This window comes from Apteryx mantelli, chromosome 12, assembly GCF_036417845.1.
Source record: "Apteryx mantelli isolate bAptMan1 chromosome 12, bAptMan1.hap1, whole genome shotgun sequence".
In the NCBI taxonomy this organism is placed as follows: domain Eukaryota; kingdom Metazoa; phylum Chordata; class Aves; order Apterygiformes; family Apterygidae; genus Apteryx; species Apteryx mantelli.
The window spans coordinates 27,971,333-27,989,011 of NC_089989.1; the positions used below are offsets into that span (position 1 = coordinate 27,971,333).

At 40.2% G+C, this 17,679-nt stretch overlaps 1 protein-coding gene across 5 annotated transcripts in view; it reads right to left on the reverse strand.

Moving 5' to 3' along the window:
* RAD18 (RAD18 E3 ubiquitin protein ligase) overlaps nucleotides 1-17,679 on the reverse strand; it is a 71,305-nt gene that overhangs the window by 37,461 nt on the left and 16,165 nt on the right. For all 5 annotated transcript variants that reach the window (XR_010885406.1, XM_067303527.1, XM_067303524.1 and 2 more), the window contains exons 5-9: nucleotides 15,342-15,706; nucleotides 13,075-13,174; nucleotides 10,099-10,283; nucleotides 6,375-6,451; nucleotides 5,621-5,681 (exon numbers count right to left, since the gene is read on the reverse strand). Coding sequence is in view for 4 of the 5 variants with exons in the window: in XM_067303527.1 (XP_067159628.1) it covers nucleotides 5,621-5,681; nucleotides 6,375-6,451; nucleotides 10,099-10,283; nucleotides 13,075-13,174; nucleotides 15,342-15,706 (788 nt within the window). In the remaining variant the exon portion in view is untranslated. The remainder of the gene's footprint in view (nucleotides 1-5,620; nucleotides 5,682-6,374; nucleotides 6,452-10,098; nucleotides 10,284-13,074; nucleotides 13,175-15,341; nucleotides 15,707-17,679) is intronic.

Sequence of the window (17,679 nt, forward strand, 5' to 3'; positions counted from 1 at the left end):
AAAGCAACAACTTTTACTAAAACAGCATATTTGACTGTAATTACTCAACACTAGTAAAGCATGAAAGTTCATCAGTCCATACAGATAGTTTTATATTGATATACTAAAAATCAAGGCAGAAAATACAAATTTCATTTATTTGAAAGGACTTTCAACAAAAAGTCATTCTGATAAATAGGTTTGTCATTTTGAGAAAACAAATACATTCAGCTAAATCTTCCAGACTAATTTTTAGCCTATGGCAAAAGCACTCAAAATATTTTCCATATAAAAGGCAATAAGGGCTGATGGACATCTGAAATGTTCCTGTGGCAACGAAACTGTTTTTAATGACACAAAAAGGTGAAATGTGTATAACCCCGTATTCTCCAGTGCTTCTCAGAACTGTGCCCAAACAACAAGCACAGAGACTTCCAAATTCCAACAGACTATAAAATCCCAAATCCAAGAAGCTGAATGTTTTCCAGTGCTTCACTGGACAAAACAGGATTCTGGGGAGCCATAAGAGAATAATACTCTCTCCTGCCACCAAAGACAGCAAACGGCTCGTGAGAACGTGCACAACTTGCAAGGAAATAACTTCTCAGAATTTGCAATATAGTGATAATGGATAGCGACGGATTAAACTACACAGCTCTTGACGAAAAAATGCCTGGAAAAAAGTACACCTTTTATTACACACACACGGTCTGTTTTCTTTTACCAAGGGCTAGAGACGAGCGAAGCCGCGGTGCTGCCCTATCGCCCCGCTTGCGCCGCGGCGCCCATAACAGAGCTCACGGCCGTTCCTGCGGCCCAGGCCGCGCTATCCTGCTGGAGACGCACACGGGGATTGCATGCCCGCCCTTCAGACCGTCCAGCTCCTCTCCAAGGCCAATGCCCGCCGGGACAGCGGGATGCCACCCGACCCCGCCGCCTGCCGCGACGGCGCGTTCCCGCGCGTGGACGCGCATCTCACTGGGGCTTCACATCCTACTGCGGCGACCGGGAAGGGGGAGAAGAGCTCAGAGAAAACAACACTAACTTCTGCCCCACGGAAGGGGACCAATTTTAAATAATTTCCCCGCGTACTGTTTAAAACCGATTCCCTTCTCTTCGAATAGCAGAGCACACCACAGAAAAGAAGGTCAATGGCTTTTAATAAAAAGAAAATTCTTGTCCCAGATGCTTGTATCTGAACCACTGCACATTTATTACATAATCCCTTTGGTGCTTCATTTTTTCCACGTGTCGGTATTACTATTTTTGTTGTTTTGTTTTATGGTGTAACTACAAAGCTTTTAAAGTTAAAAAGAAATGTCCTGGCAAAACAAGCCACTATTCATACACAATGTAAAACATGGCTGTGCTGAAGCTACATACCATGCACTTGTATTTTATTTTTTTATTTTTTTAAGTTATGGGTAGTTCAGTAACGAAACAACTGCAGGCGCAATTACAAATATTTAAAATACAAGATATAAACCAGCAAGTCGCTGAATCATATTGCAAACTGAAATATTTATGAGCAGAAAGAGCAGCATAAAGCATTATTTTAAACAAGTGTATTTTTCTCTATAAATTTTTTAAGTTTTAGAATAGAGGTCTGACCATGAAGAAAGCAGAATGAGGTTGACACTGGGTGCAGGGAGAAACGTCCCACCCACCCCTCACCGGATTCAAGGGGAGCAGACAGTAAATGGGACAGTATAATTTTTCTGACTGCACCTTTGCGGCACAGGCGCCGGCAGCTGCTCAAGTGCAGCTCTTTCAGAGCACTTCGCATACGGAGAGAAGACGCTGCCAGCGCAGCGTGATCTGCGATTCGCCAGGAGCCTGCCAAGCTGCAGGGAGGAGAAGGGAAACGGGTCTATACTGCAGGTTTTACCTAGCTTTGCAGACGGGCTGCTAGGCAGCTCCGCGGTCCCGGAGGCTTCCTGCGGAAGTACACAACCACACACGGATTTGGGGGGGGTTTAACCTCACAGAGCTTAAACCACAAGTCAATGAACATTAACTCAGCTGTGAGTTAGAGACCTAGGGTGCAAATGGTGTAAATTAAAAGGAAAAAAATAAGACTTCATTGCATATTAAAGCTTTTTAAAGTTCCTCTGTGCTATAGCTAAGGCATAGTATAAAAGTTCTTTTAACCTCTAACAGTGCTCTAATTTTAATGTACAGCTCTTCCTGCATACTTATGTCTGCCCCATTGCTTCTACCAGATATAATTTGCTGACACTAGTTAACATTTACCTCTTCAGTCATCATATTTCAATAATTTTAAAGCATGGATGCTCCTATTAATCTTAAAATATTTTTCTATCAAATTTTCTAAGAGTTTCAAATGTTCAATTAAAGTGTCTGAGGCTACTTTATTCACTTGGGGATTTCCTTAATAATTCTGAGACCATAAGTCCTTTTAACAATACATCTGAATAAAATAACTGGTTTCAAAAAATTATGATGTTACTTAGTATCTTTTTGTTCTAAAAAGGATAAACTGGATCTGAAAAAAATAAAAGGAAGAACAGGCAATGCAAGTCCTTTATGGTCATTCTCGGCAATGCAAAGCATCCTTTTGGAAAGCCGGCTTACAGGGGCTCCTGTTTCCAAATTTCCCCCTCACTTAAGCAAATATAACTTACAAGGCAGTGATGTGAACACAACCAAGGATACAGCTTCACAAAGAACTTCTGCATATCCAAAATAAAAAAAACACTTTTTTTTTTTTTTTTTTAAATAGATCTACTAAAGCCTCATGGGGGAAAAAAAAAAATCAGTCAGGAATTAAACAGTTTTAAACAATTTTACATTTCTGTGCATTATATTGCTAATGATTTCTGTATGATAAGAGAATAATTGTTAACCAGTTACTTGGAATTAGAGCAGAACACCTAAGATTCAAAACCTGAAGTACACTGTGCATGTACACACAGTGCACGTACACTTAAGAATAGCAGCAGAAAGAAAGGGGAAAATCTGCTAAAGATTTAGGCCCTTATTTAGCCTTTACAGAAATGGGTATCTTTCAACTACAATCAATTAGGTTAAGTCTAGCTGCATTATGGAATTATTTATATGCCTGAAGCAATACAAGGAAACGCAAGAAATATGACCACATTGCAGATTTAAATACATCCCTAAAAATCAGAACAAGTTGTCCCTTCATTGCTTTGCTCCTCCATGGTTTAAAGCAAAAGGGTTCAATGCTCATTGAATATTGTTTTAGTTTTATATGGCCAACTACCATGTCTGAGCAGAGAAGTGAAATGACTGGGAAGCAACAGGAAAGAAACTGTGAATCAAAAGTCAACACTAGACAGCTATGTGTGGATTAATGCTATCCTGCTTTTAAACCTGTGGCACAAACACACAAAGAGGGTTAAGAAAATCAGCTGTAAAAAACAGTTTACATTACAGTTTACATTAGCAATTTCTTCACTAAATTACTTAAAAAGGATGCAAGCCTTGCAGTCTTTAACTCTCACAAGAATCTTTGCTTCCAAATTAACCAGAAGGCACTGGTTTTCCATACAGAGAGAGAAAACAATTCTTGAGTTTTAAGTACAAGGTAAGGTGAAAGATAGTTTAAAATATTATGCTTTCCCAGAGGCAAGTTAAGCAGAAGTTTTAAACAAAACCATATCATTGAACCATAGCTCCCTCTGCAATATTTTTTATTTATTTATTTTCTGTTTCTCCTCCACCCCTCCTCCCCTCTTAAATCATTCATTCTGGTTAGAGTTCCTGGAACAAATATTAACTGTTATTCCATCATGGCAGAAGCAGGTTTAATAACCAGCACAGACACTGGTCTCTAGGACAGGGAAGGCGCAAGGTAAAAAAATAAAAGTAACAACAACAGAAAAATCGCGCAGGGTTTGCACTGAATCCCAACTGCCTGCCCAGGATGGGGGGAGAAGCATCCACAAAATGAGCAGAGTATCCTCTTTTTAAAAGATCCCTTCGCAATCAAGGAGCCAGATGAGAAGGAAAGTAGAAGAGGATGTAGGAAGGAGAGGAAAACATGTGAGTTCACATGGAGAGGAGGAGCGGGAGGAGCACTGGGAAACACTGGATGATTTGAGAATCGCAGTATACATATAATATATGGAAAAGGCATTTTTGGCACTTTTAAAATATACCTGTTAGCAATAAGGGCACTTTGACAACTGTAGAAATGTAAAAACACACGATTGAGGAAACTAATGCAGCCATGAAGTACTTTAGAAGAGCCATATTAAATGCAAACTTTGAACATTACTTGTCAGTTAATACTACTCTGCACTATAAGGCAAACCTAGAAAAACGAGGGAAAGAAAGATTAAAATTATACAAACATATCTGGTACAGGATGAGTCAGAGGGGTCAAGACGACCAATCACCACCCAGAATATAGGTGCATTTTAAATAAAACCTGTGTTCAATCACTAAGAGTAAAGGGGAGGAGGGAATATCCTGGTTAATGGAAAACCCCAGTATCCATGTGAACGGGGGTACTGGGAGTCCAGGGCTGAGGGAGCTAGCACTGGCCGGATCTCGTCAGCTGCACCGCAGCACAAGCCTCGCCAGCCCCGAGATGCTACAGCCGAGTTGCCCCGGAGGGATCTGAACCAGCCCAGCATGTCTTGAGGGTTTATTGGCCAACTCCAATCTCTCTCCCTGTGCCACAGTCATTCTCCAGATCTGAAAAACCGCCTGCCAAGCAGAAGTCATATAGTGCCCAGAAGCTCAAGAGAGAAAATAATATAAAATCTAAAGTTGCAAAAACTCTTATGCATATTAAAAGAAACCTCTGAAGTGCATGCCATTGTTCACGGGGACACAACAGCAGGAAAGATGATGCTTTATCATCAGCTGAGTGACTTAATTCATATATAGAGCCACCTGCTGCAAGCCCAGAATTTTAACAAAGTAGAACTGGCCAAATAATTAACCAATTCACATAAACCTCTTCAAGTAATTCAGGTTACACTCAGAGGATGCGCTGAGCAATCTGGGGCAAACAAGGGTGAAGCAAAGCAGGATCAGCTTTCACTGCAGTCACAACCACTCCTCTGTACTTCAAAAGTTGCATCATAAGAATCACGTGGAGAATCTTACACAGAGCAGGAAATTGGAGCAGCGTTTCTCCAAGTGACAGCCAACAGCCCAGTTAGCTAGAGGTGACACCACTGGCCCGGATGTAAAACATCAGCTGAGTCACAGAAAGTCCCTTCAGAAAAGTTCTGATCCTTATTTCTGCCGAGGATTTCAGATGAAGCCGTACAACCGTGTATTACATACCCAATGCAGAGGACAGAGAAACTCTACTTTCCTGTTCCTTATATCCAACTAGTATATAGGAGGACCACTAAGGAGACAAGTGCATGAACGGAGATGTGTTCAGGAAGCAATCAACTTCCTTCTCAATCTTACCCAGCCTTGGCAGTGAGTTTTATAAAAAGTCAGTACTCGGAGATTGGGTTTCAAAGAGGAAGTTTCAGGCCATGCAAGGGTACCTCCACTTTCATTTATTAAATGAGGAAACACACACTCAAAAATAAATAAATAAATAAATAAAAATCCAAGTATTTTAGTACAAAGTAAAGAGAAGATGAATTTATAAGGCAAAAGAAGTGAATATTTGTATATTACTTACGATAATCAGCATGGATCTCATCTATTTCTTTCTCTGTCTGGTCTTTTGTAAAGGTCAAGCTCTGCAGAAATCACACAAATGTTTATTTACAGAGGGAAAAAGATGATAAAGCTGCATCTTTTTAAACAAAAGGCTTAAAATTGGAAAAAGGATCAGCTGTCCATTTTTCCCCACCAGCTCTGTCTCACCCACAGACAATATATATTTAAAGTATATACATATGCCGCCTTGCTTTGCTTTCACAAAGACATCAGGAGTAAGCCTAGCCACTTCACATTATACCCAGCATGTGCATACCATAAAATACTCCCTAACACTGTGCAAACATACAACAAGAGACGCAAAATTATCATGCGTCATGGGAAAAGAACAGGAGCTATTGCTAATACCCAAGCAAAGAATTTGTTAGATAAATCCTAGAGAATTCTAGAAAGCAAAATATTCCCCACACTACCATGGAGGGTCAAAATCCTCCAATATGACCAAGGGAAACATTTCTCAAAAATTCTCATTGCAATCAAAAAAATGCTCCTACTTAAATGGTTCAGACATAGAAACATCAGCAGTATGCTAAGAACTGCCCATGACAAATGAGCAGTATGAGAAAACCATGCTGATTATAAGATGGTATACCAGTTCCAAAATGCAATCTGGGAATCCACAAATTCCCATAATAAAATGATAGGTAAACATGCTCAGTGCCCGCTCTGCAATTTCTCCCCTTCGCTTTAGAAACAAAGTGAAGTCAGCTTACGTTTTCACCAGGTTTATTAAATTCAAGCTGAACTCGAATCTTCTCATTCTTTTCCAGCTCTTTAACAATCTCTGCAACTGTTTGAAAGCACAAGAAACAGATTTCTAAAACAGGAGTCGTTAGCAGGGAATGAAACTACCGTGAGTTTAAATCAAAGGGACAAACCGCATTAGCTTTGCAACAGGCAGAACTCAGACTCGTATTGCAAGCCAGGACAAACTGAATGGTCTAACACCAGTGCCTAGCGGACCTTTGTTAATAATACAGAAAAACCACTTTACTTTGCAAGAACGAGCCGCAGCAGCGGTGCACGGGACGCGGGAACGGCAGGCCGGGTCGGGAGGCAGGGGCCTGGGCAGAGGGGCCTGGCGGAGGGGTGCAGGGTGCCTGCCCGCAGCTGGCGCTCAGCCCCTCCTGCACCGTTACTCTTTCCTTTCTATTAAACTCACGGAAAAACAGAGTCTTATTTCCTCCAAATCTTATACGAACATATTATAGTGATTCCGTGACCCACAGGCATGTCTTTTTTATGAAAGTTTCCATTTTACAACGCATACTGAAATGGGAGATAAAATAAAACCACGCTGCTTATCGCGTTTTTACCTCCAAGGACTACATTCCAAGGCAAAACAAAACTGTCTGCAGGCTTATGTCCAAAACTCATAGTCCAAAGATGAATTACAACTTACTGTAATGGTTAAGTCGGACACCTCAGGCATAACTGGCTTTGTTAACACTTTAAATAAAACTACAGCTATGCTGGGCTCTGCTTGGTTTACTTTGACATTTACTTACTAATATGTTTCTACCCTTAATCATTTTTACAGAACCACTACATAGCTATGTGTGGTTATTAAAACAAATGCTCTCACTATAGAGTGAGGTAACCAGAGTGGGAAAATGCCTCTTAAGCTGTGAAGGAATAAAACCTATTCAAAATTGGTTTAAGCAAAATCCAGGAATTTGGCACCAAGAATAGCTTCTTCAGAAGCTCAGCTATTCTTATTTTATAGTCCCCTCAGGTTCACCGCTACCATTGGAAATGAATGTCTCCATCGCAAGTCCTAGCCCCATAACTCCTCCTTTATAAAAGGTATTGAGCCAGAGCTTCATCAAGTTTTGCATCCTTTACGGGACACTACTACTGTGAATCCATTCATTTAGCTAGCTGGGATGAACTACGCAGACAGGGATCTTGTGCTACTTAAATCGCAAGCATTAAGTGAAGAAGCACTTCTGGAGAGGAGTAACACCCCGCACGTCACCATGGGGCTTCAGTTCCCGCACAGCCTGAAGGGGCGAAGGCTGCAGCCGAACCAGCCCCCGCTTCCGTGCTGGTCCGGAGCGGCCCCGCTCGTGGGACCCCCCTCGCCCCTGGGCTGCCCCGCTCCTCCCTCGGCCCCGCGTCGCTCTCGCTCAGACGCTGCTCCGCTCCCGGTGAGCCGTCGGCATCGTCGGGTGGCCGCGTTCCTCCACCACCGGCAGCCGCTTGGTCTCCTCCCACCTCCGAGGGGCTGGGAGAGGCCCGCTCCTTGCGGGCTTTAACGTCGGCAACGCTGGGACTGAAACTCTGACACAAGTGCTGTTCTTGCACGCACAACGAGGAATTTGCTAAGCTGCTGTCATTGCAGTAAACCTGCTGAAATCAAGCACAGCCTTAGCTGCACATGCTGGCTCTCAGTACAGAGTCTTCCTGCAGTCCTAGGAAGCAATTTTTAAGGCATCTGTTTATTTTCAAAAGTGATCAGGGTGCAAACTAAGCAGCTGCACTTGGTACCTAAATCACTCAGGCACGTAACCTTTTTTGGTTCCTGCTCACGTTCTTAAAATAGGAGCAAGATGAAAAAGCAAACAGTTTTGGTTACAAGCTCGCTTTTCTCGTACACTCAGGCCCGCGAGTCAAGCCCAGAGATGGGAAGTAAGGTCAAGATTTGAAAAATCAGGAACCTAAAGTCTAACTGCTAAATTCATATTCATATTCCTCAGTCACTGACCTGATCTTTAAAAAAAGAGCACCGCATCTGGTAGTTTTGCCTGTTTCGTAAAGAAACTGAATGTGAAATTAAGCTGCGCACATGCAGCGGGTATGCTACCTTATCCATGGAGCTGCTAAACCCAGCTGTGTAAAAGCGATTTCAGCTCCCGCTTCACTACATATGACTGCCCGTGCTGGCGTGCGATCTCGCACTGTCGCCCAGGAGCTCCGCGGCCAGCGAGGCCGAACGCTCACCCAGTCCAAACCGCTTCCGAGCCCTTCAACACGCATTCAGAATTGTTAACAGCTTTTGGAAGAAAGGGTAAACTTAGGAACTTCAGAACTTAAGTCTCTGCAAACATGAGATTAACAAGATCAAACTGAAGGTGAGGTACAAGACTTATCCTCATCTATCCAGCGGGGAATGTTTTCACCCTCCAGCTCTTGCTAGCAACGGGACTGACCTATGGTAGGTCGGTCACCTAAGGCCACAAACACGCAGACAGCGAGCCATGTCCTGAACCAGCGCAGAAAACACAGTCCCGCTACATGAGAGCTTCCATGGAGAGCAGCGGCTCCGCAGCTCCCAGGAGAGCAGTGGCTGGTAGAAATTCCCTTTACAGGACTCAGTTGGCCATACACTTCAAATCAAATAAAAAATAATGCAGCCATAAAACTGATGTCTCTCTCTCTCTCACACACACATATATATATTTGCATTGTTATTTCTATCACTTGTAGAACTGAACTGAAAGATGGCAAATGATGCATCTTTAAAAAGATGCATGTATCCAGCTTGCACAAAAAGGAATACAATGAGAACTGGGACAGTTCTCCTCTAGCCTACATGCTATTCAGAATTGAAAAACGGCTGCATCGCCTGCAAACCCAGGCAGCACAAACATCCCACTCAGACTTCATCCTTCAGGAACCAACCCTGGCTTTTTCCAAGAATAAAACCTGAGCACATGCCAACCATACACTGCTGTTTGAAGGAACTTGATACTGCAGTCACATTAGACACTAAAACGCAATCCACTTTTCACATATAACAAACTGTTTAGTGCTATATATAGTCTTGAGTTTAATTATAAAAAATTTTTGCCAAACACCTAAATTGATATAAAAAGTCCATGCAGGAAAACATTTTCTTATTCATTTATTTTACACTTAATTATCAGCTCCAAAAAAAAAAAAAAAAATCTAATTTTCAAATTAAATCCAATAAAAATATATAAAAGCCTCAGTGTACAGAAGGAGGACAAATGCAAAAACAAAAAATAAATTAATAATCAATTCACTTACTAAGAACCTCAGGTTTTTTTGTTTGTTTGTTTTCAAACTACGTGTCTTGGAGCTTAATTTGGAGGTACCCATTAAAATGCAACGTCAATAAAACCACAACACATTTTTTGGAATAGGCTTAATAAACCAGAACATATTTTAATACAGTGGGGGTGGAAATGTGTGTTAATTAAAAAAATAATAATAATAAAAAAAAACTTTTTTTTAAAATGTATATGCATGTCTTTGCCAGATACTTCCAGAGTACAGTAATACACTTCTGGCTTTCATTAAATTTCCTATTTCACATTAATCATGATTTATATAGCTCTGAAGATCAGTTCTTCCAGCTCCAGTGTTCCCAGATATTCAAGCCAGCCTTTCTCCTACTCTGAGGATAACAGAAGGAATAAACACATACGAATAGCGATGATGACGACAACTTTCCTAGAATTTATAACTTACCCGATTTGGGACTGAGAGAATCACACTGTGCATTATACATGTGCACAAATTCTTGGTGCCGTTTAATGAGCTGTTGCCGGCTGCCGTGGGTAGACAGTCCCTGCTCCTTTAGTTTCCGCCTCAAATCACGATCCGAGAGTAAGTTGTAAACAACTTTAGACATAGGCTTCCTTTTGTGACCAGAACTGCAAACAGAAGAGGAAACAAACAGGGTATTTTGGTGGGGATTTTTAACCAATACTTTTAGCAAGAAACCAAACACTGACTTTTATTTTTACAGGGTATTTCTTCCACTTCGGATAAGAAATACTTCAAAGAACCAGATCAGTCACGACCAACGCGCAACAAATTACACAGTGCAGGACACATGCAACAACAACAGGTCTAGAACACTTCTTCCATCTAACACAAAGAACATTTTAAATGTGCAGAAAACAATGGGTCAAGTCTGATTTTCTTTAGAACACTACGTGAAAACTACTCATGTAACTAGTACTGTGACAGTTTTTAATAGCTCCAGCAAAGCCTTCAGGATCGCATCAGCAAACACAGTATTAGTCTTCACTAGGATCAAGCCTATGTTCAGTCTGGATTCAAAAAAGAAGTGTGCTGAATTCCCAGATGCCTGAGACACGTGGGTTTTCCACCCAAATATTGGCTGTACCTTACCTGAACTAGTTGATGAGGTTTCAAAAGTTGTTAAACTGCAACCCAGAATGCGAATTAGAAAATTTTTCAGCTTTCTGGACAAACAACTGAGGAAGATAGTCAGGTACCTGCAAGCACATTTGTAGTTCCCATCTAGCAGAAGGATAGTTTGGTAATGCAGAAAATGGCATTAAAGAGAATTAACATCTAAAACTAAAATCTACTCCCTCATGCTGCCTTATGTCAGAAGCAGTCAACTTTCCTGGCACAGTGAGGGAAAATTTTGTAATTACAGGAAACTGCCATAGAAAATTCAAGCCATACTATAACTTTTGCCCTCTAAAATAAGCAGAGCAGTCTCTTTATCTGAACCTTCCCTACCTCTCCTGCTGAAATATAACTAAAGTAGTCAACAAGGTACCAAAATCCATCTACTCCCTCGCTCACCTTCAACTTAAATAATCTCTCATTAGTTACAGAAGAACAGCACTTAGTTACAGACACTTTTCTTCCTGAAGCAAAATGAAATTAAGCTGCACTGCTCTGAATTACAGAGACGTTAACAGCTTTCTATTGTGAGGGCAAGAGACTTGAAAACTGTATTCAGCACTTTTAGCTTATCACAGTGGAAATAAATTTAAAGTTAAAAATAGACTTAAGCAATAATGGTCATTAATTAGTTTATTCCCACATAGCCCCTGTATGCACAGCTGGCAAAAAAAATTGCTTTTCCACAATACTCTTTTTAGGATAAGAGTTTTTTCAGATTCTTTGGGGAAATATAAAAATCTCTGAATAATTAAATCTTTTGAAAGTCTGAAGAAGTTTTACATTTACTGGCATTCATCAGCAGCACGACCTAGAAGACAGGTGACAGCTTTGGGGGCAACCAGCTACACAAAAACCATTCACAACAGTTTTGAATCTTTGTATTTTCATTCATCCTAGAGAAATGCAGGGTCCTCTGTAAATATATGCTTGCTTACCTGTTATAATTCATCCTGCGGCAATTTGGGGAACTAAAGGATCAGTTCCACTGAATTACTGCTCAACTGTTAACATAGCATGCCACATGCTCCTGATTTGAGACTAAGCAGAGTTAAAATTCCTCAGAGAAGAACTATAGACATGCTGTTACCAAAACCCAAACACCACTGTCTTAAAATAAACACACTGCCAAAGCCACATTTAATGCGCAGCAGCCGATCCCTCAGCAGAAGTACTTTGCATGATACCATCTTAAGACCCAAGTAGTCCAGCTAAATAAGCAAAATTTTAAATTCTGTTAGGGACATGATCTTGACAACAAAGAAAGATCTGGCTATCATTTCTGTTCATTAAGGATAGAGGAAACACTAAAAACAACCCCAATGAAGATTAAAATGTAGCATAAGACTTCCATATTAATTTACCACTTATTAATCTTCAAAATCCTTTAACTTACAGATTTCATTCTAAGCACAACTGGGCAAAATAAGAGCTTTAACATAAAATTACTATCCAATTTAAGGCTCAGAGGACTTAGAAATACAAGCATGCAGTAAAACCGCATGCAGCAGAAGTCCTTCACAGGTCAAGTCTGATCAGTTAGAAATAATGGTCTAAGTTTACACTAGTACGTGAAAGACAGAAGTCCACAGTTCTGATGCGAATGTGGCAACCTGAACAAATTCTGAAGCAGGAGCCATAAAGTCAGTGGCATGCATTAATCTTATGAAAGCTGAGACCTTACAGAAACAAGCTTTCCTGGGGGAACTTAAAAAGAACCACAGCAAGCAGAGTAAGGTGCAATTTTTATTTTTATCTTTTAACTTGACAGCTAATGAAGGAATTTTCCTTTGACCCATCTGAATCAGGGGAATGCCCCGGCCCCCCCTTTTTTTTTTTGAAGTAACTAATCTTGGCTTCTACAGCTTTAAAACACATTTTATAGAAATTCCGGAAGTACGGATCCCTCCTCACCAAGTGAAAAGCAGGAATAAATGTTATCCGAATAGAATTTTAATGCTAGTGAGCAGAAATATGATGACAATAACGTACAGACTAGGTTTTATTACCTATTTAATGTCAAACACTTCAAAACATTATCCAGTGTTTTCTTGCAACTAAAAGCCAAAAAGCAATCCTTTTGGTGATGCACATACTTTTTGAGAAAGGAAGATTACCGCTATCATATTTATACAGTGATCTTAAAGTGATTTATATAGCAGGTAACCAAGAAACAAATACAATCCACTGTATTATAACTCATCAACTAATATTTCTTATTTCAGCAGTACAGAAAAATGGCCAGATGCACTTAAAAGTTTTGAGAGTTAAGTTTCTTACCTTCTGAGGCTGTCCTTCTTCTCTTCTCTTGTCAAGCAGCTATCTAGATGTTTGTTTATATATTGCTCCGGAATAGCAACCCCACAAACAGGGCAATCCACTGAAAGCAAAGGAGAATAATTTTACTAACATGTACGTTAAAGCAAAATCAAGTGTTTTCATGTGAATAGTATTAATTGTTGACTGAAGAAAATGAAAATCCAGACTTCCAGATTTCATTTTTTAAACATCTGGCACATCTAACTAGAGTCTTCACTCTTAGCAGTTATTTTCACTCCAGAACATTTATTCCCCTTTATATATTATATTAGAATGCATCCTGTCTTCTGTGCACAGTCAGATGGAAAGAAATCTCTAACAAATGTAGAATAATGTACATATTATATAGAAATCTAAAGATTAATATAAATGTAAAAATAAGTGCATTTCTGGGACAACTTATCTCGCTTTTGTGGTACTTCACTCCTAAATAAAAGAAGTTGTTTTATTCTAATGAGACAGTATAGCGCAAACTTTATTCATTTTAACATAATGTTCCCAGTTTATGGCTCTCAAAAGACTGTCAATATATGAGTCAGTTAACAAAACCTCACAGGAATATGGTGATCCAACCATGCCTCATACTCGTTTTTTAGAATAGCTAACTGGATTTTGTGACTTGGGCTCAGAGGCTCAAGAATGCCCTATAACGTGGTCCCACCCAAATCAGAATTCCTCTTGCATCACATTTTCAAGAAGCAAGTATAAATGCCACCTGTAAAGACTGTCAAAAACACAGTTTTAAAATGTTTGTCTTTTGCAGTTACATTCTGACAAAAACAAAAGTCTAACTTTAAATGAACAATATGAGATTAAGAGATCCTTTAACCAGCATCTTCTATATTAATATGAAGTCAATTTTAATTAAAAAAAATAACAAAAACAGGAAAAAACTTGTGAAATGTGGGAGTTTGAGAGACTGATTTACACTCATGACACTGATTTGGAATTCCTGACTCCTATCCTATTCCAGTAAGAAGTTAAAAAAATAACAACTGGGACAATATTATTAATACAAATAGCTCTCTGCAGTCTATTGTTGTATTTGAAGTCTACATTTCAATACTTAATGCAACAGCATATAATACTTGCTAGAAAAACCTTCAGCATTGCCTCATTTTGTGACTCTGGCTTATATTGTTTGACCAACTTTTTCATTTGTTGAAATAATTTCAATGTAATACATGCTAGAGAATTTAATAAGATCATAAAATGGTGATCAAGTGCTCAAGAGTAAATGGGAGGTAAAATTTCGTATTAGTTTTAAATTAGTAATGCGAGCAAGTCTGCATAGAACTAGAGAACAGATCTTTCGGCTAAGCTGATGCTATTTTCATACGGCTACTTTCCTGGCTGTATTACATCTTTAAGCAGTATTTACCCAGCTAATGAATAGATATGAACTTCAGAGTTCCAGTCTACCAGGTTGTTAAATAAAAATTTTAAAGAATAGATAAATATGAACCAATAGCAATCAATGTTCTACTCCTATGTGGTCCACTATTTTATATTAATTTAGGTTTTTAATTGACTCAATAGGATGATGTCAAAAGAAAGAGGATTCTGTCATTTTATTATAGTTGATTAATTTATTTTGAAACATGAGAATGTCCATTTGAGCTAATCTTAACACTGTACAATTATGGAAGAATAAAGCAGATTACTTTTTTCTGGAGAGTGTATGAACAAGAATATTAACAAAACTGAAACCATGATGATTTTGATTGTGTATATACCCCTCAAATAACAAATACACTATAAAATAACTTGCTTCTGATTACTTGAGGATATGAGAGCAGAATGAACGACAATGTTGTCCGTCTAGCCATTAAGGGGAAGGAGAAGAAAAATGACTTCATTTTCTACTGAGTAACACTGTTGTGTAACCATTGTTTTTTTAGAGTTGTTACTAAAAAGAAAGGAATCTAAGAGCTGAACTCCACTTAATTGCTTGGCATCAACCCAAACTTCCTCATCAAGAATATGCTTGTAGCATAGTTCTGTCCCATGTAAGCAGTAATCTCACACAAGCATTCAGCCATCTGAATGAATCACAGTCCAGTTAAACAGGATGCACCTGAACATGTCAATACTTTAACTGGCAGATCAGAATATGGCAGAAAAATCAGATGAATGCCATATGTTGACGGTTCTCTAATGCATACAGCCAATCACTACCAAGGACTCAGGGAAAAGAACAGGACAAAACCAAAAATTAAGCATCTCACCTTTCTTAACTAATTTCGCCACAGATGTAGAAGGTTCTTCATGATTTTTGGCACATTCAGAACTCTTTCCCGATCCCACTTCATTGTCTTTACCACAAGCCTCTGGAGGACTGCTGCAAAGGTTATGGTGGTTCTCAGTTTTGCAAACCTTCCAATCTGTTCCTGCAAGTCCATCTGCCTTTGTTGGGGTGCGAACGTTTTCCTTTGTCAAGAAACTGTCAATCACCGGTACCTCTTCTTTTTGGCCAGTTTTAACTGGCCAAGCCACAGGACTCCTAACATGGCTTTTGCCAGTTGATCGTCTGCTACAGGCCAATGGAGAAGAAATCACTGGAGTATCCACGACCAACTGGAACAGCTGCTGTCTAGGAGTATCCAGAAGGCAACACGCAGTTAGCTACATCTAATAGTACTAACTTTTTCTTTGAGAAGAAATAGGGAGACAAAACAGCTGGGAATAGGCTTTCACTTCAGTTCTTCCTCATTCTCCCCCTTGCTAGCAGGCAGGACTTGTGACTTGACTAGCCCACAGAAACCACGAGCACACTAGCTCAGCGTCACCACACTCTACAGAATCTAAGAATTATTTTCCTGATTTTCAAGCAAAATAAATTACATTGTGCAACTGTAATAAAACGAGCTTCAACACATGACACACAGTAAGGTGCAAGAGTTTTTCACCCTTACTTGAAGACCGTAGATAAACGGTTTCAAGACAGAGTACTTCACACAAGGTATATGCTGTGATAGACACTTCCCAAAACAGAAGTCCACAGAAAATACTTCCATATTCTTTCTGTCCTTCCTTACTGTTGGTCTCCTTAGTCAGCTGCTCACTGCCCACCCAGCAGAAAAAATCCCTCTAAAACAATAACTGAATGCCTGTCAGCTCCTGAAATTTGGTGTCAGCCAGCCTGGACTATGTGTGTTACACGCTTCATTGACGATCAGCTGGTCTTTCAATATGCATCATTAAACACACCTGAGAAGTAGATTTTCTTAGACATAAGGTAAATTTCCACACAGCAAATTGCAAACACACTGCAGTAAAAGCAGCTCTTCTACATTATCTAAATATACTGGGGAATTTAAAACATGGAACAAACTTGTTAACCTGTCTTCTATCTGCCTCCCCCTAATTTTAGTACTTCAGAACGATGGTCATGCCAAATAGTGCGAGCTCTCCATTTTTTCCCCTCATATAAATTATGGGGAAACATAGCCACCCTTTTGAACAGCCCCCTTCAGTCCCCACCAGAACGCACACTGCTTAGGCCCACACGCTCTTCCCTCCCCTCGCACTTCCCACCCTCCTCAAGGCCAGCCAATGGCAAGCGGACGCGAGTTAAACAGAAGTCTCTTTCCAAAGAAATAAACTTTTATCAGTAGAAACTTGGTGGAAGCAGAAGGTTCATTCTTCTGTCTCACTTTCATTAGTGCTTTTAACTTTGAGCCAACACATAGAATTATGAAGTCCGTTGTCCTGCTCAGGCAACTGAAAGCTACCAAAGAGCCCAAAGACTTTAAAGACATGTTTTATTCCTACCCTCCTGTGGGTTTTTGCAGAGTCCTGTTTATTTTGCCACATATTTTACACAAATCCATCTAAAATAAAGTAAGCCAAAGACTGCAGTCTTGGCATGGAGACTGCATAGCAATGCAGCTGTCTAGACTGTCCGCATACCTTGTGGTTCACTTTCACTCCTGTATCATCATAGGCAGAGGGAAGGTTTTCCCAACCAGTGCCAACGATGGACGAACCACATATGTTCCAAGCTTATCCACTGCTTCTCTGACAAGAATCCTCAAGAGCCTGAGGGCCACATTCAAGTCCATATATCCACATTCACATCAGCCAGCAGAAGTACACGTGCAGGCATTAAACCGCTCCCCTTTAATTCACTGCTCTACCATCCCTTGGCAACCTGCATACGCTTCTCTTACCCTCTCGTCACCTGTCAAGCTCTCCAAACATGCAGAGCCTGCCCAGCTGTTTCATTAACTTTGTCCCTGGCTTGCTACAGTTCCCATAACCACCACCTGCCAATCCTTGGCTGCTGCATGGTCAGAAATCCTACCAAAAAAAGAAGCAATTCTGAAAGAGTTTTGCCATGTACAAACTCTGACAAACTGGAATAGCTTACAAAAAATGGAACATTTTAAAGGAAAAGCACTAACAGTAATGAATGGAGGAAACAGGTTCACCTCTTGAGATATTCTGTCTCCACATGCTAACAGTGCGGAGGGGAGGAGATCTCCCCCTCACTTCTCTTTACAGCAGGATAAGAAGAGAGCGGGGCAAGAACAGGGACAGATTTTGAGGATGCTGGAGAGTCCC